The following is a 26,268-nucleotide window of genomic DNA, read 5'->3' as shown; positions in this document are numbered from 1 at the left end:
TTCTGAAGTGTGCATACGACGGACACTTTACTATCCCATGAGGCCACGGGAGAGGATTTGTGAATGGCAGTGAAGCGACGCAACTGACGCTGGTAGGTCACGATAATAACATGGTGAATGTAGTACGTCTTGATAACATTCATTCTAATCTACACACATTCATACTATAACAGAACATACTTTTTTAGCAGGCGTGAAGTAATTACTTATTCAAAATAAGTACCTACTCAGGACGCAGCCGAGATGTCGCTGCAAGAGAGAGGTTGTTATTATTCGGGAGAGATGACTTAAAAAAATAATGATGTGCACAGATAAATTATTTATAATAAATACGGCAATATTGCATAAAAAAAAAAACAAGAATTATCAATTTTGTAAATCACCCATGAAATCAAAATTAACAATTCTTCTTTTTTTTATGTAATATTGCAGTATTTATTATAAATTATTTAGCCTAACATGAGCACATTATTATTATTTTTATGAATTCATGTTTAAAGGTCAGAACAGCAATAAATAGCTCAACTGCACATTTTCGCTGTGTAGTAAAAAGCTCTATTATTACAAGGCCTACAGTTATTTATTACAGAGTGGGGTAGCGGGCTGATATGTAAACATATGCTAAATGATTGGTCCCCGTTCACGGTCACTGTCAAAGGTGTGTGGGGGGTCGTGAGGGGCGCATTTAACACGAAGCCCACCACAACGAATCTTCAATGCTCTTTTCACGTGAAGGCCAGACATCCCTGAACGTGCATCTGGGAAATGCGAATGTCTCCCCCTTCTCTGGGCTCTAACCATTTTGGTTGAATAAGAGGGAGCAGTGTGTTCCGGGAATAGCTTCTGTTAGTGGCTGCTGTGGAGGCCGAGGGGAGGCGGAGGTGAGGTGAACTAGACTACGCGTGAGCTTGAGTATGAGAGAGACAGAGGGGAGGGAGAAGGGAGAGAAACAGCCGCCTTCAAAAATGGCGTCTTCGAGGGAAAATGACTAATATTATGAAAAAGCAGGCCTCGAGCTCGGCTTTCAAGCGAACTGTGCGGGATTTGCACGCAGCTTGAGTTTATTAAAACCGTCGAGTCGAACGCAACCCAAAACGCGTGAAGGGAGCGGGATTTACTGAAAATACAGCAGCAACACCATCTTATTTTGATGCGTCGACAGGGCTAGCAGCTAGCTCACATCACAACAACATTGTGGGTGGAATTTAACGGTTGCACTTAATATTCCTCCAGATTCGCTTGCAATATTGTTACAAGCGTCAAATGTAGCAGTTGTTTAACGGGCGATGCTCCTCGCTTGGTTGATGCATATTTCATACAACTAAAGTAAGTGGAGAAAGGGGAGGAGAAACAAGGGAAAGGACGTATACGGTCATATGCGTCCATCGGTAATTTATCGGTAACCAGGTCAAACCGAATTATTCGCAGCCCGTCAGGAGCATGGCATTACTTGATCTGATTTTAAATGAGAAAAGGCTGAAAAAGAGGTGAGTTATTTCGTTGGAGGTGGTCGGTGAACACCCCCTCTATCACGCACGCACTCATCTCCTCCCCTCCATTTCCCTCTCCCTTTTCAATATGCTATTTTTCACTCTTATGGACTTAGTCGTCTCTCACCAGGAAGAATGATTAAAAACTGACAACAGGACCGCGATCTTGCTGTGCAAAAAATACTTTTGCACCGAAATCGTTCGCTCGCATCCAGCCAGCCGCGCGTATTGCGAAGCAATGGATAGAAATTACCCGGGAGCTGGGTTCGGTGATTTGGGCGCAGGAGCCGGATGGAGCTACGAGAGATCAGCCAAAGCAAGGTAAGCATGCAGCCATGCTGAAAACACAGAATGGTGTCCGCTGTTTGGGACAAAACACACTGTGAAAACCCATGCATTTGCATCTGACTCTGACGATGCATTTGCGTAGGATGTCATAAGGTATTAGTGTAGCTATTGTTATTCAAATAAGCGAGGGATTGCGTCTTTGGAAATTCAAGTGTGATTGATGGACTAATGTGCGGTTTGGGGAGGAGAGGGAAGAAAAAAGGTGGGGGGCGGGGTGAATTCTGCTCGCACGATTTTATTACAGATCCCATCGTAGATTCATTTAGCATCCCCAATGAATGAGGGGCTCGGGTCAAGTCTATTGAGAGCGAGATAGTAAAAAAAAAAAAAAAAAAAAAAAAGCTACAGCTTACCTGCGCTCTTTTATTCGCAATGTTTTAAACGAAAAATACACCATCTCAGAATCAAACGTAACAGTTGCACTGGAAAAGCATGTGCATGTTCATGGCATATTGCTGCAACCGCGTGTTCAATAATGCCTCGTTTTATAAATCGTGGAAACAATACTACGCGGCCTCTGATGATGAGGGGCCACAGTCAAACCCTTCCATTCAGCTGACGTTAGCTAACCTCTTCGTGCTGTTGTCGCATGTTGGCCTACTACTATTCGAGCTAGAAAATGTTATAAAATTGATGTTTTTCTTAAGGGCAGTGAAAATAAAACGGTATCCATCGTTTCTGTTAAGATACATGCATAAGCTAACTCTCGCGCTCGTTCCTCTGAAGATGGGAGCGACCTGCGGTGCTAACAAGTTAGCCTCCGATGCTATGCTTACTGTCACAGATTAAGACATTAATTCCAGCTAACAAATCATTACATAAACAAAAAGGTTTATTTTATTTTTAAATAAAAATGGCATAAGCACTATGGCGTATCCTAATTTCAAAGTACTTTATTGACACGTTTCTTTTACATACAATAATGCCAAAGCATCACTACACATATTACAGAGGCAGGAAAGATAATAATTAAGCCAATAATGTTAGTAAAAATATAAAATAACGAATTCACAATATAGAACATGTTTAGAACAAAATTGTACTAGATGAGAGCAGTGGCTGGTTTCTGAGGGTATAGCTTAAATTAAGATTTGAGACTTTTTTTTGTTTTTGTTTTGTTTTCAAGTATAAATTATCTGTCCAGGTGCCGTGCAGAACTTTTTATCTTAATATCTGATAAGTTCAATGTTCTGAATGAGATCTTAAGTGGAATTGCTGTGGTTATCTTATCTAGATATTGATAAGATAAGTTAGGGTGTTTATGTATCACAGCCCAAGATATCTAAATATCAGGGGAGCACCAATATTAAAATGGTAGATATGAAAAATCTAACTATATTTTTCTAAAAAAAAAAAAATCAAATTTAAATGTTACAACTGAATTTGGGCATCAAAACATTTTAACAGTACATTATGATAATGAAAAACAACAAAGAAACTTAATAAAGGCCACTTTTTAGTAATGCACTTAACACATTTTATGCTATGATTTGCTTTTGACAGATGTTCAGGTCTTTCAAAAGTAACCTGTTGTCTCATTATACTCATAGATAGGACTGATTTTTTTTTTTCTAATGCATAATTAATAGATTATGAGTTTTAAATTATTATTCATTCAAATGTATGAATTTTGTTCTAATTGTCGATTAGGGGTGCTTGATGATTATTATTATTAATTCAAATGTATGAATTTTGTTCTAATTGTCGATTAGGGGTGCTTGATTATGGCAAAAATTATAATCACAATTATTTTTGGTCACTACTGAAATCACAATTATTTAACATGATTACTGGTGGGCGATATGATCAAAGTCTTATTTCACGATATGAGTAATTTTAAATATCAGTGAAATTTTCCAATTATTGATACTTCATCAAAAACTAATAGTAGTATAATGTAAGAAAAAGGTCCAAAATAATTACATAAGACAAGTGGACAGTCAGCAATACAATAAGAACAAAAACTTATTACAAACAGAATGGACAAATGAATACAACAGAATGAAAATACTAATTAAATAAACTGTTTTAAGTTTTTACCATCTAACAGTGGTATTCAGAAAAATAATAGCCTACAACAAAAAAATGGAATAATCAAATGTAAAATAACACACACAAGCATATATTATGTATGTATATATAATGCACTGCATAGTCTTACTGTATGTAAGCAATAAGGTACTCGAGGCTGTGCTGTATCGTGAATAAGTCACGGCTGAGGGCGTTGTTAGGCACGACGCGAAGCCTGCGACCCCTTCAGCCGTGACTTATTCACGATACAGCACTAGCCTCGAGTACCTTATTGCTTTTATAAAACGGTTACCACACAATACAAATATTAAAGCCAAAAATATGTATCAATGCAACTTTCATGAAGTAAACTCTCACTAAAAGCCTTCCTTCCGCCGGAAAAAATAGACCCTGACCGTGAACAGCAACAGAAGTTACATTATCACGCCATTAGATGGCGGCAAAGACTGTCTTTGTGAGAGTGTCAGTCAGTAGCGAAGACTTTTACATTGAAAAGACTGAATTGTTGTGAACACGGAACAAGACACAACTGACAAATGCTTTGACTGGTGCTGTCAGTCACAGGAAAACACCTTTAACTGTTAAAAGGACAAGATAATACATCAGACATTTAAACAGATTTTTTATTATGAACATAAGACTGACTTGAAGGAAAATGCTAAATCTTAATGCAGGTAATAAACTCGCTCACTCGATCTCTTTCTCACAATACTCTTCTACATAATACAGCAAGCTTCAATGAACAATATCAATTGAGAACATACAGTTTACGTTGCTAAGAGTGGTTGCTAAGGGTGTTGTGTAGTGGTACACAGAACCGTTAGGTGAAGCGGTCATAGCCGTGTTTTATCGTGAATAAAACAGCTATTGACCAATCAGAATCAAGGACAGGAACTAACCGTTTTATAAACATTAAATATAGATTAATCCTTATTAAAACTACTTAAGTTAGTTGTTACAAGTACTAGTTAAGTTATTCAGTCAAGATCAGCGAGTAATTTTCCTTTGTCATTTGTTGTTTGATTATCATTAATGACAGATTGCAGCAGGTATACTAGGCTGCTGTCACTTTAAGAGCTAATGCACGGATCCAATATACTGTTACACGCGCGTTTTCTTTCTCAACTGTGTACGTTTCCTTAAGACATAACCCACTGTGTTTACGTGAATACTATGCAAAATGTCATTTTGACATTTTTGTGTGCACATGTTTAGGCACTTATCCGAAGCCCATTTACTTATCTGAGTTCGGCTCTGATGTACATTATGTACAAAGAGAGATTACTTCAGGCAAACATATACGGTTTAATGGCTATGGTTTTACACTTGCTTCAAGCATCATTGATTATTAATGCTAAAGTCACTGGTGATTTCTGTTCTTGTCAGCTTGGTGTACGGCAGCTCTAGATCATCGCATCCAGAGTCTGAACTTCTTCATCGCCAAGCCTATGCCACTCCCCATCCCCTGCAGGGTTATGCTACCAATCACCATCCTGGTGGATCTGGCCAGGGTGGGGCTTGGGGTGCAGCTGGAAGGAGCCTGGGTGAGTGACACTACTTTGACTCCACATCTGGTTTGGTTTCGTTGTATCATGTTGACATGTATAGCTCCACAGCACGTGGAATATGGAATAGCTCGTTTTATTTAATGTATGCTGATCATTTATTGATACTGTGATTGATGTATGATCATATAAACTGATCACATCAAGCCCAGAAAAGTTTTACATGTGTATTTAAGTAATTATTTTTTGATGGTTGTGATGTGAACACTCTTGCATAAGAGGTGCACTGCATTCCTGAGGTTTTGAAGTGCAATGTGCCCAATAGTAGCCTTTTATTATAGAACTTATCACATGTTCTTTTCCTTGACAACCATGATTGGTTTGCAGCAAAGATTGTATAAGTCAATATTAGGCTTGTCACAAACAATACCAAATTTCAGTAGTCAATACCAATATCAGCCCAATATACCTGCAAAATAATTTTAAAAGTGAAATATTCCTTTAAGTAGTTATGGAAAACAAGTAAACAGATATTATAATAATAATAATAATAATAATAAAACAGAAACAAAGTTTAATTTTTTTTTTTTTGCAGTTTTTGGGTTTCTAACAGCAGGATCAAGTATTCAATTAAATGTTCAGAAATTAAAAAAGGTTATCACGTGCAGTATATACTTTTGACAGCTCCAGAGCTTTCGCGAAAACTTAAGATTATACTTCTGCATTTTTGTATCCACGCCCACAGACAGTTGATTGACGGAGGGTTGTGAATAGAACAGTTATTGTAAGAGTGGGTTTATCACTGAAAATTGTATCTTACTGTGTCTACTCTTTAAACAGTGTTATGATAAAAATGCAAAACTATGGCAGCAGCTTTCTTACCTGTACGCGACGGCGTTTTGCTATGGGGGGTTGGGCGGAACTGACAGAATGGCAGTTTCTTTCAGTTTTTCCTCTCCGTTTGGCCTAAAACACTGTGTTCGTGGTCATCCAGTTTGAAGTTGACTACAAACACGTAGGTTTTTCAGATTTTTCATTACGGCGTTCTCTCCGTATTTACAATTTTTTGCCTTTCTACTGTATAGGCAGCCAAGTTTTATTGAAAGCCCATTTTGTCAGCAGTGAAGTACCCCTTTAATATTTGACAGAATAAATGCTGTCAGTGTTTGACTGAGCAGGCCTGTTTACATTCACTTAAAGGGCTCATGAACTGCATTTTTTAAAATTATTTTATAATGTTTCCTGAGGTGCATTTATAATGTTAGTATGATTTTTAAATCAAACATTGTCATAATTTTAAAATAAAAGGCCATTTTCTACCTTTATTTATACCTCTGATTTGAACGCTCTGTTGGAAGGGCTGTGTGCTTCAATGAGACTTCACAGTGCAAACACAATGTAGATAAGAGATTCGTTGTGCAATGTAGACGGCATCATTTATTATAACGAGAGTTTAAGCGAGATTCCTGAACTCAGTCAGTGATAACCACATGCTGTGTGATTGACAGCTCCAGCGATTATAAAGGGAGTGTTCTTTGATTACTTTCTGTATATAATTTAATCACAATTTAAATAACAGATTTTTTTCATGCTACTAAGGCCCGGTTTCACAGACAGGGCTTAGTCTAATCCAGGATTAGGCCTTAGTTCAATTAAGGCATTTAAGTAGCTTTTATAAACTTTCACTAGAAAAACACATTACTGGTGTGCATCTTGAGACAAAACAATGACACTGACATATTTTAAGATATGTCAGTGCAAGTTGCTTTTAGTTACAACAGCTCAAACATGCATTTTAGTCTAGGACTAGCTTAAGCCTTGTCTGTGAAACTGGGGGTATGAGAAACAATGTTAAGTTGACCATTTAGTCACTGGCTTGATTTACTGAAACACAAACGGCAATAAATGATTTTGAGACAAAGAACATCTGACCGTACGTGAATCATTACATGTCAGAAATCACTGATCACAAATTAGGGCATTACAATTAACATGGCTACTTACATGTTCAGGCATTACAGTGAAAGTCTGTTTGCAAAGCCTGCGGTGAAACTGGGTCTGGTTTACTAAAGAATACACAGTGAATACACACCGAACAAAAAAATAATGCTTTACTGAGACATTCACATTACTAAATAACCACATTACTAGCATTAGGATCCTTTGGAGAGTAATGTTATTTTTAGTCCAGTGATCCTGTATCTCTCTTCTTCTCATCTCGCCAGTGGGTGGGGCAAAGACGATGATGTAGAAGTAGGCGTTGATCTGATTCTGCAGAGGCGGTCTTGTCATAATGTGACAAAATCTGAAATGTCGTTCTCGGAGATTGGTTTCAATAACAGCTGTTTTTGGACTAACAAGGAAGTTTTGAGTTATGAAACTTACAGGATGTTTTTATAGTACAATGAGCTCTTACATTTCAATTCATGACCTCTTTAAGACCTGTGTTTACGTTAATACCCTTCCGAAGTATTTTCACCAAGAAGTGAATTTGATCGTTCATGTGTGCACCTGAATTTGATCATGTGACAGGACATGGGTACCAGATTTAGCTCTCTCTATTACCGCTACTGTAGAGAGACTGGTATCATTACATTTTCATTTTTATTATAGTAGGGGTTCCCAACCACATTCCTGGCGGCCCCCCAACACTGCATGTTTTCCATGTCTCCTTAATCAAACACACCTGATTCAGATCATCAGCTCATTAGTAGAAACTCCAAGACCTGAAATGGGTGTGTCAGACAAAGGAGAGATAGAAAAATATGCAGTGTTGGGGGGCCTCCAGGAACATGGTTGGGAACCACTGTATTATAGTATCAAATGGGTACCAAAGCACCAGTACTTTTGATATCACCAATAACGAGTTTATGTTTTTTTTTTTTTTTTTTTTTTTGTGTGTGTGTGTGTGTGTGTGTGGAATTAATGTATTTACCAAAATGGGCTCATTATATGCTTGTTTTTCTTAGGCCTGTCTGGACTTTTTGATGCTGGACTTCACCACGCAAGTCCGTCAGGCCCAGATCCATCGGTTATGAACCTTATATCTGCACTAGAGTCCCGGGGTCCACAGCCACCACCCTCTGCCTCGTCACTCCTATCTCAGTTTCGCACTCCATCATGGCAGACTGGTAAGATGAACTTGGGGTTGAATGGGGTTTGCATAGGTGTTACTTCTTTTTGAATAATGTACAACAAACTGAAATAACATTTGATAAAAATTACATCAAGAATTCACAGTCCCTTTCATCAGTGTACTGAGTATATGGTGGAAATGCTTGTAAACTGTAAGTGCAGTCAGCCAGCACTGTCAACACTGTTGCTATAGCAACAACAATTAAAAAAAAACTTAATTGGCTCTCTTGAAGAAACTCAATATGCACTCAGCTGTTTAAAGCCATTTTCTTAGCCTTAGCCTTTATCTTTTCTTTGTGTTTTCTCTACATTTTAGCCATGCACACACCTGCCCCTGCAGAGCTCTTCATCTCTGGTGCCCTTCCTGGATCTGGATCCTTCCCATCCTCATCTGCTTTGTCTGCCTATCAACACCCAGCGCCATTCTCAGGGCGCTCCTTCCCTGGTGTGACCCCCTCATTGTCCTTACAGGACACGCCCACTTTTAGTCCCACATCCAATGGCCTCCTGTCACCCCATGATCCTTTACTCCACATCAAGACGCCTTCTCAGTCGAGCCTGGGCTTTGACCGCCTGTTGTCATCACAGGGTGCAGCTGCGGCTTACCGTGGAAGTCATGATCCTTCTGGAAGTGGGGTAACATCTGCTCAAGCCTCCTCTGCAGCCTCAGTTTCTGCCCGCCATATACAGTCTCATCAGTTCAACTTGTTGTCCTCCCAGCTTCAAGACCAGTCCTCCCAATTGTACAGTGCCTCTGTGTTTTCCTCTACCCCTGCTCCACCTCAGCCAACATCCCAAGAGCGGACAGTACCAAGGCAAGACAGTGTAATTAAACACTACCAACGTCCCTCTCCAGCACAAGCCCCCTCATCCACCCCTCACCCCCTGCAGCACTACCTCAGCTGTGGGGTGTCAGGATATCAGCAAGCCACACATACTCGCCATGCTGGCCTCTCTTGCAGTCCTCTGGGTGAGCACAGTCCTTCCTCAGACCATAAACCCTCCCCCAGGACTGAACAGTACAGACCGATAATCCAACCTTCTTATGGGTCCTCGTCATCCACATCTACGGGTGGGGCTGGAAAGGGGACAAAGAGCAGCTCCAGCAGTGGTTACTCCTCTTCTGGATCTGCATCCTCTTCCAGAACTCCCCACACACCACCCTCTGCCTCTTCTGCTTCTTCTTCATCTTCATCCTCTTCCTCCTCCTCTGCGTCTGCTAGTGCTCGTCAGTCTAATTCTATTCCAACCTCCACTTCTGCCTCTGCATCCTCTCGGCAACAGCCGCCAACCCAGACTGTACCTCCTCCACCCCAGTCACATTCTCAGCCCCCCCAGAGCTCATCTAACTCCACCCAGCAAACCCTTCCCAAGTCGTGCCTCTCGGGTTATGGATCCCCAGTGGCTCCAGTCAAGTCATCGAGTGGTCTAACTGGCCAGACCCCTCCTCAACCACAACCTCAGTCTTTCTCTCCAAATCAGCCTCCCCCATCACACCTTTCCCAGTCATATGGGGGATTCAGTTCTCCACAGACTCATGATCTTCCTTCAGCTAGGACTTCTGGAGTTGCTAAAGGATACGGGAATTTGGGAAGTCAGTCGTTTTCAGCAGAATCAGTATATGGGACTGATTCAGGTTATGGGTCTCTGCCACCATCCTTAGGAGGTGCTGGAAGTCCATCAATGGGTTATGGTGCATCAGGACACTCTCCTGCCCTTCTAAGGTCAGGAGCAAGTGGTGGAACAACTGGTGGTAGTAGTAGTGGAGGCAGCACAGGAACTGGTGGCAGTGGTAGCGTGGGAGGTGGAGGAGGTAGTGGTGGATCTTACCACATCCCTGATTCCAGCCCATCTCCATCTGGCAATTCTGGAATCATCCGCCCTGGTCTGCATTCTCCTGCACCCTCACGACCTGCTCAGTCGCCTGTTGGAACAGGATCTAACAAATATTTATCTTCTGTTCTCTCACCTTCATTTCTGCCTTCCCCACAAGGGTTCCCTGACACAAGAGGACCTCGATCACAACCCTACCACCCATCTGCTCCTCCCAAAACAAAGTCTGATAACAGCATACTTGGAGTAACAGAGTCTAGGCCACAGCAGGATGATGATGTTGATGATGATTTCCTCATCCAACACCTTCTTCAGGCCCAGAGTCCGACTCCCCAAGCATCACATCATCATCCTCCTCAAAGCCATCATTCCTCACAGCCCACCCAGCAGCCTCCAGTCCTTCCAGCACAGGATGGAAATAAGGGGCTTGCTTATGAGATGAGCAAAAGCTCAGAAGAGAGGTACCACCTTCAAAGTGTTATTCGAACACATAGTGCCACCTCTAATGCTGCTGTCTCTGGCACAGGAAGTGGAGCTGGACTGGACAGTCAATTGGAGATGTCCCTAAAGAAACAGCACCAACAACAACAACAACAACAACAACAGCAGCAGCAACAACAGCATAAACAACAACAACATCAACAACAACCACAGCAGAAGAGCAACAGAACTGTAAGTGATGGAGGACGAGGGAGTTCAGATCAAACACATTCCCATCCTCACCATCATCATGATTCTTTGGGATCAGTGGTGCATTATGGGCGGGGTGACCCATATTCCCAACACTCCATTCCTCAACACTCCACCTCCCACCATCAACACACGCCACATACACCAACGCACACACACCTACACGCTCACCCACACATGGATCTTCAGAAAAAGCCTCAAGATTCAGGAGATATGGCTTACATGCGTAAGACACCTGATGTGCAGCAACATCACCATCAGCATCAACAGCAAACTCCACATCATCAGTCGCATCCACAACAACATCAACAACAATCACAGCAGCAACAGCGACATTCACAGTCACTTATGGACTCTCCCACTGACCAGTCTCGCCAACCTTCTCATTTGCTGCAGTCTGTGCTGTCCCATACCCGCAGCAAAATAGACCCTCAGCAACAGCAGCATTCTGTTAGCCAGCAGGCCCTTATGGAAGCCACTGGGGGAGTTGTGTCAGCAGAGACCCATACCCAGCCCCAGACATCCCAGCTCCAACTCCAGCTTCAGTCCCAAGCTTTGGAAGCAGCTGGTCACTATGGTCATGGTTCTCAACAGCAAGACCAGAGCCGCCCTAAGTCTAACACAGTATCTCCACTAGACATGTTGGAGCATTCCCTCTCTCGGGCATCTAGCCAAGAGGGAGCAATGGTGGATGAGAGGACAGGGGGTGAAGGAAGCAGGGGGAATTCTGGAGCAGCAACAGCAGGAAGTGTAGAAAGGCGCCAGTCACAGGAGCAGCAAAGACTTTCATCTCACCACCCAACGCAGCACCATGCCTCAGAGTTACACTCATATCTTCCTGAGCCAGACATGAGTTTATCGTCAACTACCCATGGACACCACCTATCCCACCACCACCACCAACAGCAACAAGCGTCACAAGGTCCTCAACATCCTAACTCCCACCATCAACACCCTCACTCCTCCCATAATAATCAGCAGAGCCATCATCATCTTCCTCCACAGGCCTCCTCTGCAGCTTCTCAGCAACAAGAGCAGTCTCACCCCTCTCATGCCTCCCAGATTCCTCAAGCTCAACTTGACCAGCATCAAGGAGAGCCCCACTTTGACACCAGAAATCCAGCAGCAAAATCAAATCAAAACCAAAATCAAAGCCAACAGAGCCAGAGGTTTGTTCCTTTAACATCCATCTGCTTTCCTGATTCTCTTCTCCCAGATGAGGACCGCTCGTTCTTTCCTGGAATGGAAGATATGTTCTGCCCAGAGGAATTCAAATCCAGTTGTTCAGGAGGAACTGGGCAGGGTCAAGATGGGGTTGCATCTGGCCAAACAGTGCAGGAAGGAATGGAAGGGATTAAAACAACACCTGGAGGAGGAGACAATACAGGTCCAAGTTATGATATGCTTGGCCATCACAGTGACCAGGGGTATGGGCAGTATTGCCATGATCTTTCAGAACCTGATAATGGAACCATGCATTTAGATCTTGACTCCTTGAAGACTCATGAGCTCCCATCTACTGTCAACACAGAGCAGCTTGGACTAATCCAATCTCAACCAGCCGGCCTTGGAATGGGGACAACTGGAACTGTTGGGGAAGGATCTGGTGCCAAAATAGGAGGTACTGGGGGATCTGGGTCTGGATCCGGGGGTCTTACCTCTCCAATTTTCTGTTCCTCTCGCCCAAAGAAGCTCCTGAAATCCAGTTCCTTCCATCTGCTGAAGGAGAGACCTGATCCAAACTCCTTGCCCAAGAAGAGCTATGCACAGGAGTATGAATTTGAGGATGATGAGGATAAGGCTGATGTCCCAGCTGACATTCGTCTCAACAGCCGAAGCCGACTTCCTGATCTGATACCAGACCTTGTGTCCAGTTGTCGCAAACCAAGTGGAGTGGGAGGGGGAACTTTAAGCCCTTTAATGGGTGATCTAGATTTTGGATACCCATCCCTTGGTCCCCCTCCTCAGTTGTTGCCACAGGATGGACCGAAGAAAAGAGGCAGGAAGCCCACAAAACCCAAACGAGAAGGACCTCCAAGGCCACGTGGACGACCACGCATACGCCCATTGCCAGAACCTCACCACTCTAGGGGTATGATGGGAGAGTATGGAACAGGATATGTTCCTGAAAGAGGCAGAGGAAGAGGAAGAGGGAGAGGCAGAGGTAGACGGGATGAATCCATGATGGACATGGATATAGCCAATAAAGATCCAAATCAGATGTATCAGCAGCACATGCAGCAGCAAATGCATCACCAATCACAGCAGCAGACACAGCATCAGGAGCCAATCAAACCCATCAAGGTAAGCTGTTAAAATTTAAAAAGCTACTGTTACAATTTATAATATACTGTCTAAAAAATTGTGATATGAATTAACTTTTGTAGTCATTAGAGATGCACAATATATCAGTTATCAGCCAGTAGATTTTTTTTAATTTTTTTTTTAGTGATATTGGATATTTAAATTTGTATGTTCATTTCCATCACTTTCCAGGAGATTTTCTATAACGTCTTATCTCCCTCTATTAGATTAAACTTCCTATTGGAACCATGTCATCTTCTGATGCCTTGTTGCGGACAGACTCCTTATCAGGCACTGATCCGGCTCTCTCAGATGGTTCCCTTGGTTCCGCACCTTCTTTGGGATTGAGCCCTGGGACACCCGGAGTGCCTGACATGAACAGACCTCAAGACAAGAAGTCTAAATCCCAAGAGGTATGCGAATGTAGTAGGGCTGCACAATTTGGGGAAAAAAATCTTTCTGGTTAAAATTGCGATTTGTGATTGTAAAGTGCAATTTTTAAAACAAATTAACTAAAAAAATTATAAAGAACACCAGGTTTGTTGTGCCTGCTTGTAGGGCTGCACAATTTGGGTCAATTTTGTGCTTGTATATCAATACTACTACTACTATTACTAATAATAATAATAATAATAATAATAATAATAATAAGAGAACTGTTATTTTTCATATTTTCTTTACCTAAAAGGGTGGTGTGAGCATTATCGAGTGCTATAAACTCATTCAATGTCTGTTTCATTCATACTGGAAGCCGGAGGGCACCCTCATGCACAAAGTCCAAATATGCCTCACAAAACTAATACTTATGACGTTCCAGGAAATCCCTAATATGAACAAAGCATCCAGCTGTGGCTATAGCTGAATAAAAAGAAGATAAAAATGCTTTGAATTATTAAACATGAAGACAATAAAAGAATAACTGCAACAATATATCGTTTATCTGTGTTATTCAAGCCATATTGGGTATTTTCATAAGAATAAAGTATATTAATAATGCAATGTTAATCGACATGGCATTAATTACAGTATAGAATACTTCAAAATAATAGTGTCTGCCTCATTCTGTGATAAGAAGCCACTTCAGATCCCAAATAAAAGTTATTTCAAACACTCAATTGACGTTATGAAGTGAGTTCAAAACTTATGAATTTATGAATTATGAAATCGCACTAAGGCAAATCACGATTTTGGTTTTATATCGATCAATTGTGCAGCCCTAGTATGTAGTGTAGATTCCACAGTAGTGTTTGAGCATATTTTTGCATTTTTATCTAATCATAAATTTTGTCCCTTCATATTTAGTTGGAAGATAAAGAGTCGGAGAAGACTGGCTTTGTTGCCTCATTTCTAGATTTTCTTAAGTCTGGAAAAAGGCCATCAGGAATGTCAACGGGCTCAGCTGACAGCTGTGGAAATGAAGATTCATCTCCTGGGAAAAGTGGAGGCATTCGCCCATTATCCCCTCAACCACCACCCCCGCCAGCTGCTGCAGCTGTATCTGGATATGGAGATGGGGAAAGTGATGGAGGACTGTCTTTGGGTGGCTGTCCTAGCCCATGCAAGCGCTTGGATGAAGAGCTGAAAAGGAACCTTGAGACTTTGCCCTCCTTCTCATCCGATGAGGAGGACTCAGTTGGAAAGAACCAGGACCTGCAAAAGAGCATCTCCTCAGCAATCTCTGCTCTGTATGACACTCCTCAAATCACCTCAATGCAGCCTTCTTCACTTCCTCCACCCCCTCCTCCCCCTCCTCCTGAACCACTGACACCAACACAGCAGCCACCAGCTCTCAGCCCTCAACCACCAATGCATACAAACCTGCCCTCACATGCCCATACCCACTCTATTGAGCCTGCAAGATTGCAAAAAGAAGAGCAGGAAGAAGAAATGGAAGAAAAAGAAAAGGATGTAGACGAGGTAGTGGAGCAAGACAAGGAAGAGAAAGAGAACGCCCCAGACATGGAGCTGCTGAGTGTCCCAAAATTTGGAGGTGAGGGTTATTTTTGGAAAGTAGGATGAATTAAGCAGCTTAGCAAACACCTCCACACACCTGTGCTTTGTTAAAATAGTGCATTATTAAGACGCATTTGAACACTTGTTTGCTGTTGGTTTGTTGAAACTGTGGGTGGTTGAAAATGTAAGAGTACCCTTCTCTCTTGCAGACTCGCCTAAAGAAGCCATTGAAGCCCAAGCTCCCCCTTCTCTCCCACCAGTTTCCCCATCATCCCCTGCTCCCTCCTCCGCCTCCTCGCCATCACCGCTTCCTCCCCTCCCCCTTCCATCTCCCCCTCCTCCGCAGGAGGACAATCCTTCCGCCTCTCAGAAATCTCCACCACAGCAGTCCTCACCTCCATCCAGTCCTGTGGCTTCCACTGTGCCTGTCCTCTCTCCTCTACCTCCTCCTCCTGTAGAGCCCCCTCTATCCTCTAGCCCACCTTCGCCCAGTCCCCCTCCGGTACAGGAGTCCATTGAAGAGCCCGCGTCCCCTGAAGAGCCCCCTGTGCCTCAAATTCTACCGTTGCACTTGGCACAGAAACAGAGCGGTGCTGCCATTGTTGGAGAAACTGATGAGGATGAGAGTGAGAGTGGAGGCGAGGGTATTTTCAGAGAGAGGGATGAGTTTGTGGTGCGGATTGAGGACATTAGGAGTCTGAAGGTATGGCAATCCATTTATATATATTTTTTCCAGTTTCTTTTTAGATTTTTGTCAGCGTATGTATAATGCATATGTGCAGATATATAATGTGACGCAGTATGTAGGTTTCATTTCATATTAATCTCATCTCTCGCTAGTTGGCCCTGCAGACAGGACGAGAGCCCCCTCCGATTTGGCGTGTACAGAAAGCTTTGCTGCAGAAGTTTTCCCCCGAGATTAAGGATGGACAGAGACAGTTTTGTGCCACTAGTAATGTGAGTCATGACACATCACATCAATTATAGGAAGCAGCTGATTTCTACTTTGTTTCTTATCTGATTATGTTCAGCTCTTGTTTATAGTGCTGTTTACCATTGCACTGTTATTATTACTTGTATTTAGCCAGAGTTTTTAGAAATATCAGTCTTTCCATTTTTATCTGATGGACAATAAAACAGGCTAAATAATCCCATTCGCCTATGTAATACTCTATTAATCTACCACTCAAACTAATTTATTAACTGCAAAGCAACATCATGGCAACCATTCAGAACAACTTAGCATTGTGGCAGTGAGCATCACTCACATTTTCATGAGAGCAGTTAAATAATATTAAAATCAATTAACAATATTTATCAGCACATTAAGTTATGGGTTAACAGTTATTTCTGTTTTGTTTTGTTTTTGACATTTGTATAAGCTGCATTTTAAGTTGTGTCACTATATGTTTCTAAATATGTTGTCTCTTCTTTTGTCCCCTTCTCCTTAATTTCTCTACTTCTTCCTAGTATCTGGGTTACTTTGGAGATGCTAAAAAGCGCTACCAGCGGCTGTATGTGAAGTTTCTGGAAAACATAAACAAAAAAGACTACGTGAGGGTCTGTTCCTGTAAGCCCTGGCACAGACCTACTCTTAACCTGAGGTATTTTGACCCCTTTATCTGTCTTCCTGTCAAGTCAATGACTTCACAGACAACATTTGAATGTGAAGGCATCTCCTAAGGAAACTGGTTTCAGAAAGACTACCTAGGCACCATAGCATCATGTCTAATGATCTAGAAGAGATTCAAATTAGCTTTATTCATATTGAGTGACTTAAAGGGATAGTTCACCCAAAAATGAAAATTATCCCATGATTATATTTGCTTCCCCTCAAGCCATCCTAGGTGTATTTGACTATCTTTTTTCAGACAAACACAATCTGAGTTATATTATGAAACATCCTGGCTCTTCCAAGCTTTATAATGGTAGTGAATGGCGCTCCTGATTTTAAAGTCCAAAAAAGTGCATCCATCCACATAAAAGATATCCACACGGCTCCAGGGGGTTAATAAAGGCGCAGAGGACAGAGCAAAACAATACACCGGCCACGAATTATAAGTCTAAAACGAGAATATTTAAAGAGAAATATCAGAGGATTTCGATATAAGATAAGAGGAGCTTTGAGTTTGTTGTCCAGCCCTATTTTTTTTTAACCGCAGGAGACGTCTAAGCTTGTGCTGCTCCTACATCCTATGTCATACATTGCGTAAAAAGTTACTCTTTTGGAATAAGTTGACTTGCATAGGCTGTCTGCCGGAAGCTAGTTATTTTAGTTTATAAAGTTATAAATATAGATATTTTTCTTACAAAAATCCATCGCTTTGCTTCAGAAGGCCTTTATTAACCCCCTGGAGTTGTATGGATTACTTTTATGATGGATGGATGCACTTTTTTGGGCTTCAAAATCAGGAACCCTATTCACTACCATTATAAAGCTTGAAAGAGCAAGGATATTTTTTTAATATAAGTCATATACACCTAGAATGGTTTGAGGGTGGGTAAATGATGATTTTCATTTTTGGGTGAACTATCTCTTTAACTTCTTTCAGCTGTTCCTTCAACACTATTATTATTTTTTTTTTTTTTCCCCACCAGTCATTGAACTGCACTCACAGGATTGTGAGATATCATAGACACATAATAGACACATATATCTCTTAAAAAGCCCATCAGATGAAGTCATGTTAGTTGACAGGATATTACACGAACATTAAATTTGCATGTGTCTTTTTGCCGTATTGTACTACCTGTAAAGGTAGCATTTTTCAGGTTTCGGCACACATCCTAAATGTCAGTATAAAAGTTACAGTGTAAAGGGCTGTTTACAAAAGGACAATAACTATAAAGTTTATATTGTTTTAATTCTATGAAAAGAGGAAAGTTCACACAACTATAACAAAAACAGTGGAACAATATTGTTGAAATCGCTTTCAGAAGGATTTTTACCAGGTGATGAATGATAAAAACATTGATAGCCAATAAAAATCCACCCAGCTTGAGCATTTAAAGCAGCAGACACCATTACTGCAGTGGACGCTTAATAAACAGAACATTATTGTCCTTTGGTATGGACACTAATATAGTTGTAATAGTTACATTATGTACTAGGGTAGGATATTTTAAATGTTTTGTTGTGCACTGTTGACATGCTTAATAATGGTGTCATAATGATCTAGATCACAGCAGATCATTTCAAGAAGTCGTATATTTGCAAACCTCCGGTTATTTTTTTTACTGTTTAGGAGGCAGTCTCAACCAGTCCAGAAGTTAGCCCCGCCCCCCAACAACCAGACTCCCTTAGAGAAGGCTGAGAAAGACAGAGAGAAGATTAAGGAGCCACGTGAAAGCCGAGAGAAAAACAACATTCGGCCAAAAGAACAGCGGGACAGAGAAAAGGTGCTTAAAATCAGGGAGAAGGAAGAAAAGAAAGAGAAGGAAAAAGAGAAGAAAGCTTCACCTCCACCTCCGCCACCTTCGAAGCCTGAGAAACGAGCAGCAGTGACAGAACGAGGGAAGGTAAAGGAGGAGAAGAAGAGCGGTGCACAGGAAAGGAAGACTGAACGCTCTGCCAAGCCTCAGCTACCAAAGGTGAAGGCAGAGCCTCCGCCCAAGAAACGCAGGAAGTGGCTGAAGGAAGTACCTTCGTCATCAGAATCAGACTCCTCAGCAAGTGAGGATGAAAGTGAGTATACTTTTATCATGTGTATGGCCTGCATTTGCCGAAATGTGCAGTGTATGTTTTTAATGTGACAAATGAACAAAAAAAACAAATACAGATTCAAGAAAATGATTGTGTTTGTCAAGATTTTTTTTTATTTATTTATTTGTACACAATTTGGAATAAAAATATATTAATTTTTTGAAGCTATATTTATATATTTTTCAGATTATGTTTAAAGAATGAGACTGTTTGCGGTACTTTAATGTGAAAGTAAAAAAAATTATATTATTGATTATTAAAACCTTGTATATAATTTTTAACTCTAAAATCAAAAGAAAAAAATAGGAAATTATATTTTGTTTGGAAAAGAAAAGCCTATAATTTGTAACATTAAGATTTTTTGCATTGTGACATTATTTACATGACTTTATATTAGGGATGCATAAAAATTCTGAACTGAAACCGAAAACTCTAGATGCATACTGAAACCGTGACCTTAAAACCATCATATAAACCGAAACATGAGAAATTTCAACCGTTACACCCCTAGTGTATATGTTTTACTGCATTTAATTTATGCAAATTTTAATAAAAAAATTGCATTACAGCCATTACTTTACAGCCATTAAAGTTAATACTTTAAGGTACATTACTGTAATCGGAATTGTGGAAGGCATAATTGTCATGAAAATAATGCTAAATTTTACTTGCTGGTCTTAAATATACACTTCATTTTCTTTTTGTTAAATATAATTTTCTTTTTCTTTTTTGACTTTGTGCAATTCAAATGCAAAATAACCATTTTTAGACATAAAAAAACAGGCCATGTGACATAAAATAGTTGGCAGTGTACAGTTATGATAGTGAATATAACTTGACATGTCTCTGTCCAGCAGTCTCAGTAAAAGCTGGCCTGAACACGCGTGCGATGCGTGAGATGTACCGGAGCTACGTGGAGATGCTGGTCAGTACGGCGCTCGACCCGGACATGATTCAGGCTCTAGAGGACACCGAAGGTAAACGAATATGATTACCTCCCAGACAAACTGCAGTGCTGTCGTTTTCAAAACATGAGATGAAATTCACCCTTCTCCTTGCGTTACTGGCTATTTCAGATGAGCTATATCTTCCTCCGATGCGCAAGATCGACAGCCTTCTCAGTGAGCAGAAGAGGAAGCTTTTGAAAAGAGTCAATATGAACTCCCAGCACCAGGTAACTCACCTTTTTATCTGTGATTCTTTTATTCGATTGCTTCATTAGTCTTTCATGTCACTTAGCAACAGGCATCATCAAGGTCTTTCAATGTTTCCAGCACCAGTTTTTTTTCAAGGACTTCATACGATAGGTTGTTCTTAAATGACTTATTTTTCACATTCTCTTCATCCATAGATTATAAACAGAATATAATATACATAAAGAATTCAGACTAACGATAGAATATAAACATCTACATAATATACTTGTATATTAATTGCTTTAATACATATTAAATAAATAAAGGCTGTAGATGGCAGCCTTGTAATGATATGATGTAGAGGTCTGCATTCCCGTGGGAACCGCAGGACCCGATAAGATTTCTTGCTGCACGGGATTAAATTTTGAATGAAAGGTGGATTGCGGTCGTAACTATAGTGTGCATTAGGCGGGAGCGGGCGGTCTGACAATAACCTGGTCGCTCCCGAGATGCTTTGACATCCTCGCATCTGTGCTTGAACTTGAAGTGAACAAATCTTTCTGCGGTGGTGGCGTTCACACAGTCACCAGTTCCCTGTCCTGAGAAACCTGTCAATATATGTTCTTTGCATTAGAGGTCTGCGCGAGTGCACCTTCAGAGAACATTTCCTTCCAACCTTTGCGATCGGATTTTGGAGGAGAGACGTTCTGAAACGGTCGTCAGTCAGCGTCATTCTGTTCTTGCGTGGATGTTAAAAAAGATTTCATTTTGCAGCCAACATTTTTTTTCTTTGACATTTTTTAGGGTGTTGACAGCATCATAGATAAATAAAAAATCTTGTATATACGCAACATTTTATATTTGTTATCCCCAATCACTCTCTTTCTTTAGGGGAAGTTTAAACGCGAGATTCTGGAAACGATCTTTAGTGGGACCCGTCGGGAAGAAAATCACTATATGCGGATATCGGGTGAACACAGAGTGAATTTTAGGTGGGAGCGGGTTCGTGCGGAATAGAACCATTGTGGGAGCGGGCGGGAGCGGGACGAAAAAAACAGTCCCTCGCAGACCTCTAACATGATGAGAATCTTCACACTTAATAGCATTCTACTGCTAATTCAGTACGCTGAATAACTTACCTTTCACAAGTTACTGTTGATTCTTTTTCATTTAGAGACTTTATCCCTTTGTTTTAGACACTGGTCGCATTATATATAGCACATTGCTGCTGTATATTCACAGCAGAAAGAGACTCGCATATATACATTTACACATTTTATCATTTCAGAAACAAACTGATCTTGAATGTTGGTTACAAAAACTGTACAGTAAAGCATTAAGACTTTTAATACTTTTTCCTAAACATGTATCTTGTGCGTTCAAACCACCTACACATTCTTCTTAAATTAAGTACTTTTCTACAAAACAAGCCAATTTTCCAGGCATTTCAGAACTGACATTTCTAAAAGCTAAATTCAAACACTTACGCAAACCCTATAAAATCCATTCTTCTCTGAATGTCCTTCTGTTCCTGCTCCACAGGAAGCTCTTCACACGTTCCCTCAGATAACAGCGGAGCCCCTGGACTCGGGGACGGTGAGGGTCAGACTGGGTGGAGAATGCTACAATCGCAAAACCCTGAACCGCATCAAAAAGAGTGTTTCCAAACCACAGGTGATCAAAACGTGAATTTTTCACAGTAAACAGTCCCCCTGATACTGAAATTATGGCACCATTCATTTTTAAATTTAATTAAGAGCTGTCAATTTGTGTGTGATTCAAAGTTTGGGGTTCAAGAATTTTTGAAATTATAGAATTAATGCTTCAGCAAAGGTGGATTAAATTGATCAAAGGTGTCAGTTTTTAATTTTAAGTTTCTATTTCAAATAAATGCTGTTGTTTTAAACTTTGTTCATCAAAGAATCCTAAAAAAAAATGCAGCAGTTTCCACCAAAAATATGAAGCAGCACAACTGTTTTCAACACGGATTATAATAAGAAATGTTTCTTGAGCAGCAAATCAGCATATTAGAATGATTTCTGAAGGATCATGTGACATTGAAGACTGGAGAATTTATGCTGAAAATTCAGCTTTTCATCACAGGAATAAACAAAATGTTTAAATATATTGAAAAAGAAAATAAGTTATTTTAAACTGTAATAAAATCTCATAACATTCCACTCTAAAGTGAGTTATTCTCTATATCAATAAACACTCTTTCTGAACACCCTGAAACTTACGGAAACGAACATGTCACAATATTCCTAATTTAAATAATTCCCAGCCAAAGCATATGCAAAAACAAGGGGCGGGGCCTGGTTGAGTTACTTGTGGTACGTTTACATGACAACGAAGTACTAAAAGCGGAAATTTTTTTTCTTTGTACAGATGACAACGTTATCACAACTATCCCCGTTCACACGGATCTGTGAAAATGACTAAACACGCTGTGTGATGCATACCAGACAAGTAGTTGGCGATGTCACTTTGTAAAGAGAGACTACGTGCCTGCGCATACGCATTGTTTTACAGAGCACTCCCGTCAAACACGCATACCTATCCATCTTATTTTAACAGTTTATTGCACTTTAATATTATTCTCGTTATTTCCCTATAGCGGCTAATAAATCGGAAGTCTCCCACATTCACAGAAATCACGTTGAAAAAAATAAGGTGGATAGACTAAACACGTAATACTCATGTGGACGATGTCACCATTTTCATAGATTCACGTTATTTTGCGATTTACAGAGATTACAATTGTAGCATTTTCAAAAACAAAAGTTTGCGTTTCCAGGCCACCAAAGCGCTGTTGTCATGTAAATGAATGGCTAAAACAAAAAAAGTTTTCCATTTTTAGTTGTCGTGTAAATAGCCCCTTAGTAGTGTGTTGTTGCTATTATCCAAGAGACACTGTTTTTTCCACCCCAGATCTAACACTGTTATGGTCATATAAATTACATATCTGAAACGCCCTCAAAACGGTTGACCAATCACAACACACTGGTCCAGCTGACACACTTTTCAGAAGGAGGGGCTTCATAGAGACAGAAACTAAATAGAGTACAGGGATGATGTGTTTTTGTAGGCAAAACCCAGAAGCGAGTTAGCATTTTAGGACTTCCGGTTCCATCGCCCCAAAGTCAATGGGTTTTTTGAATGGGTTTTTGCTAAATCGCCTGAAATAAGGTCTGTGGTTAACAAAGCCTCTAAATATTTTCACGTTTTGATCTGACATAAAACACACCAGTTATAACCCGCTTGTGATTTAAAAAAAAAAAAAAAAAAAAACATTTTTTTTTTTTTTTTTTTTTTTAAACCTTTATTGTGTCTTAAAAACGGCGGTTGCTAAAAGGGACTACTTCCTTTGGCGGGGACTTTAGACGTCACCATGACAAACAGGACATTTGGACAGCATTTCTCATGAAAAAGTGGATAAGTATTCATACACAGCGCAGATCATGATCAGCGAGCATGTTTTTAAGTAAAGTTGTTTTCTAAATAAAGTTTGAGGAAGCTTGGTGGTGGTGACGTTGATCCGCGACCATGGTGTGCTGTAGTCCGTTTATAGCCTACTGTTAGCTTTTTATATCTGACGACTTTATTTAGGCTTCAAAATGTATAAATGTTGTGTTAACTTGTAAAGATTATCTTGATAGACAAAACGTGTAAGTGTCATAACCCTTTGTTAAACACAGAGCTTATTTTTTGCGATTTTTCCAAAAGTCTATGGGAAAAATGCATAGGCTTTCGATCGAGGGAACCCGTGCGCCGCTAACTTCCGGGTTGGCCTACAAAAACACGTCATCCCTGAGGTACTCTAGAGCTTTGCGGACAGACTGGGAAGAGAGGAGCTGCAACAATGTCAAATATGTGGAAAATGATGTTAACCTACTCTAGTAGACCCCAAAAACAAAACCAAGACTTTGTAAAAGGGCATAATATGGCCTCTTTAACACTTTAAATCCATCAACAACCTTAATAACTAATAGGAGCAATGTAGAAACTGTGATAGATTTCAGATACTAACATGTCACCATCCCTGTCTCCCCCAGGACCTCAAGTTGTCAACGGAAACATGTCGAATCTACAGTCTCTATCATTCACTGCATCATTATAAATATCATACATTCTTACACTGTAAGAAAGAGGTAAGAGCAACATTTCCCACAAGCAGCTGGAGTAAACAAAAGCATACATGAATGCACTAATAAATTCTCTCGTCTTTTTCTTTTTTAGACGAACACTATAGAGCAGGCTTCAGAAGATCCTGGACAAGAGGAAGTTGTTCAGCAGTGCATGGCCAATCAGAGCTGGCTGGAGACGCTCTTCAACTCCTTCTTAGAGCTGATGGCCCTCAGCACCAAAGCTTGAGAGAGAGAGGGGAAAAGAAGGGAAGGAGGAGCATAAAAAAGGAGAAACGTTGAGAAATCGAGGAGGCCTCGATGTATAAAGAAGCTGGATTTATTGTTGCCTAGCTCCCCTGCACTCCTCTTCGGTTTTACAGAAATTCTCTTTTAAACGGCTCTTACACAGCGGCGACAGAAGAGGAGCAGGTTGCCGCTGGCCAATAACTTTATTAACTCGTTACAAACGTCACCGAGGCCGCAGGCCCGGTGCAGGATCCCTCCTGAGAGTTCAGACGAATGGATATGACCAAACTGAGATCACCTAAAATGGGCTGACCTTACCGAATTCACTGAATGGTACACAGAACCATGGAATATACTGTGTGGAGTCTTTATACTTTTTGAATTGACTGATTCATCGTGGGAAGTAACTGACAGGAGGAGTTCGCTTCACGTCGACACTAGGAGGAAGTCTGTTACTGAAATTTTACACAAATAATTTTTTAAGACAATAGCAGTTTTATTCTGGCTTTTTTTCTGAAACGAGAGCGAGTGAAGGTTCTGTTTTATAAATGAGTGCAGATCGGAAAGCTGACATGGGAAGATGCGTGCAACGACATGTGATGACATTCAACGCTTTAGTCTACACACGTGAAACAAGTGAGCTAAAGTAATACATTTTTATTATTTATAAAGACATTTTTAACAGGAGTTCGCACATACTATACAAACAGTAATGCTTCATAACGGTTAAAATAATGTTTGTTCAGATGTTATAAATGGATCTTATTGCCACATTCTGAGCTGTCTTCCTTTTTGCTCATCGAAGGTGGGTAGATACAATGGAAAATGTATTATCGTTTTTATCTGTTACAGAAGAGAAAAGAAAGAACAAACTATTTCAAGCTACGCAAACGGTATTATTGCAGTGCATTCTACGGGGAAAAAAATCAAAAGGAATTGAAAGTGAGAGCGACGCATCTGGTTCCCATTAGGGAGGGATTATGTATTAGTACTATTTAAAATGAAAATTTGTTTTTATTTGTTTGTCTTTTGTCTGTATTCTGAGTATTATTTTGGAACAATCTAATACTGTGCTTCTTTCAAAAGTAAAGCCTTTGTGTAAATATTGTACAGCTCTTGACAAAAATCTCCCGGTTCTTCTGTACATGGACTATCCCTGTATTTGACAAACAAATAAAACCGTCAACAACTACTTTGTCTCAAATAAGATGCGCTTTATTTTTCCTCTGGGTTTACACTGTGGTCCAAGATTTCACTAAAAAATAACCTTTGTGACAGGAGAATTAATCAGAAGTCGGATCTCTCTCTCTCATTTTTTGGCTTCCGCAGAACTTTCTTCCCTAAATGACTTTATGCAAAGGTTTGTACTTTTTCTTGAACTTTTGACCACGACTTCATTAGACTTCCCCTTTTTGCTGTTATTGTTTATTATTTCTGCTGTTTTACATTTTATGTTCTCTTTATCTTCTGTTTATGCCACAAAACAAGTCTGAAGTAATTGCTTTAGTTTGCAGCAGGGTATTTCCAGCCTGGAACTTTTTGGAAAAGTAAAAATGCCTAGCCTATGATAAATGGTCCAAAATTATTTGGGATATTTTCAGAAAATACACTACCGGTCAAAAGTTTGGAATCGGTAAGATTTTTAATGTTTTTTTAAAAGAAGTTTCATCTGCTCACCAAGGCTGCATTTATTTAATTAAAAACACAGTAAAAACAGTAATATTGTGAAATATTATTACAATTTAAAATAACTGTTTTCTGTTTGAA

General features: G+C 40.3%; 1 protein-coding gene across 3 annotated transcripts; it reads left to right on the top strand.

Moving 5' to 3' along the window:
- The first annotated feature begins 781 nt into the window (after positions 1 to 781).
- prr12a (proline rich 12a) lies at positions 782 to 25,693 on the top strand. 3 transcript variants are annotated; one of them, XM_051914113.1, is made up of 16 exons: positions 782 to 1,487; positions 1,621 to 1,811; positions 5,256 to 5,413; positions 8,344 to 8,505; positions 8,826 to 13,336; positions 13,564 to 13,749; positions 14,639 to 15,326; positions 15,499 to 15,992; positions 16,130 to 16,246; positions 16,760 to 16,893; positions 18,535 to 18,974; positions 19,847 to 19,969; positions 20,069 to 20,166; positions 21,671 to 21,802; positions 24,184 to 24,279; positions 24,368 to 25,693. In XM_051914113.1, exons 2-16 carry the CDS (start codon positions 1,729 to 1,731, stop codon positions 24,500 to 24,502), a joined length of 7,557 nt encoding a protein of 2,518 aa, XP_051770073.1. In that variant the 5' UTR covers positions 782 to 1,487; positions 1,621 to 1,728; the 3' UTR covers positions 24,503 to 25,693. The 3 variants fall into 3 exon arrangements, with proteins under 3 accessions (XP_051770073.1, XP_051770074.1, XP_051770072.1); XM_051914114.1 differs by having other exon boundaries at positions 782 to 1,811; positions 19,850 to 19,969; XM_051914112.1 differs by having other exon boundaries at positions 782 to 1,811.
- Positions 25,694 to 26,268: the final 575 nt, after the last annotated feature.

Source organism: Ctenopharyngodon idella, chromosome 12 (genome assembly GCF_019924925.1).
Source record: "Ctenopharyngodon idella isolate HZGC_01 chromosome 12, HZGC01, whole genome shotgun sequence".
NCBI lineage: Eukaryota > Metazoa > Chordata > Actinopteri > Cypriniformes > Xenocyprididae > Ctenopharyngodon > Ctenopharyngodon idella.
The sequence above is the reverse complement of the archived record's forward strand: the minus strand, read 5'-3'. Positions and strand labels throughout refer to the sequence as shown.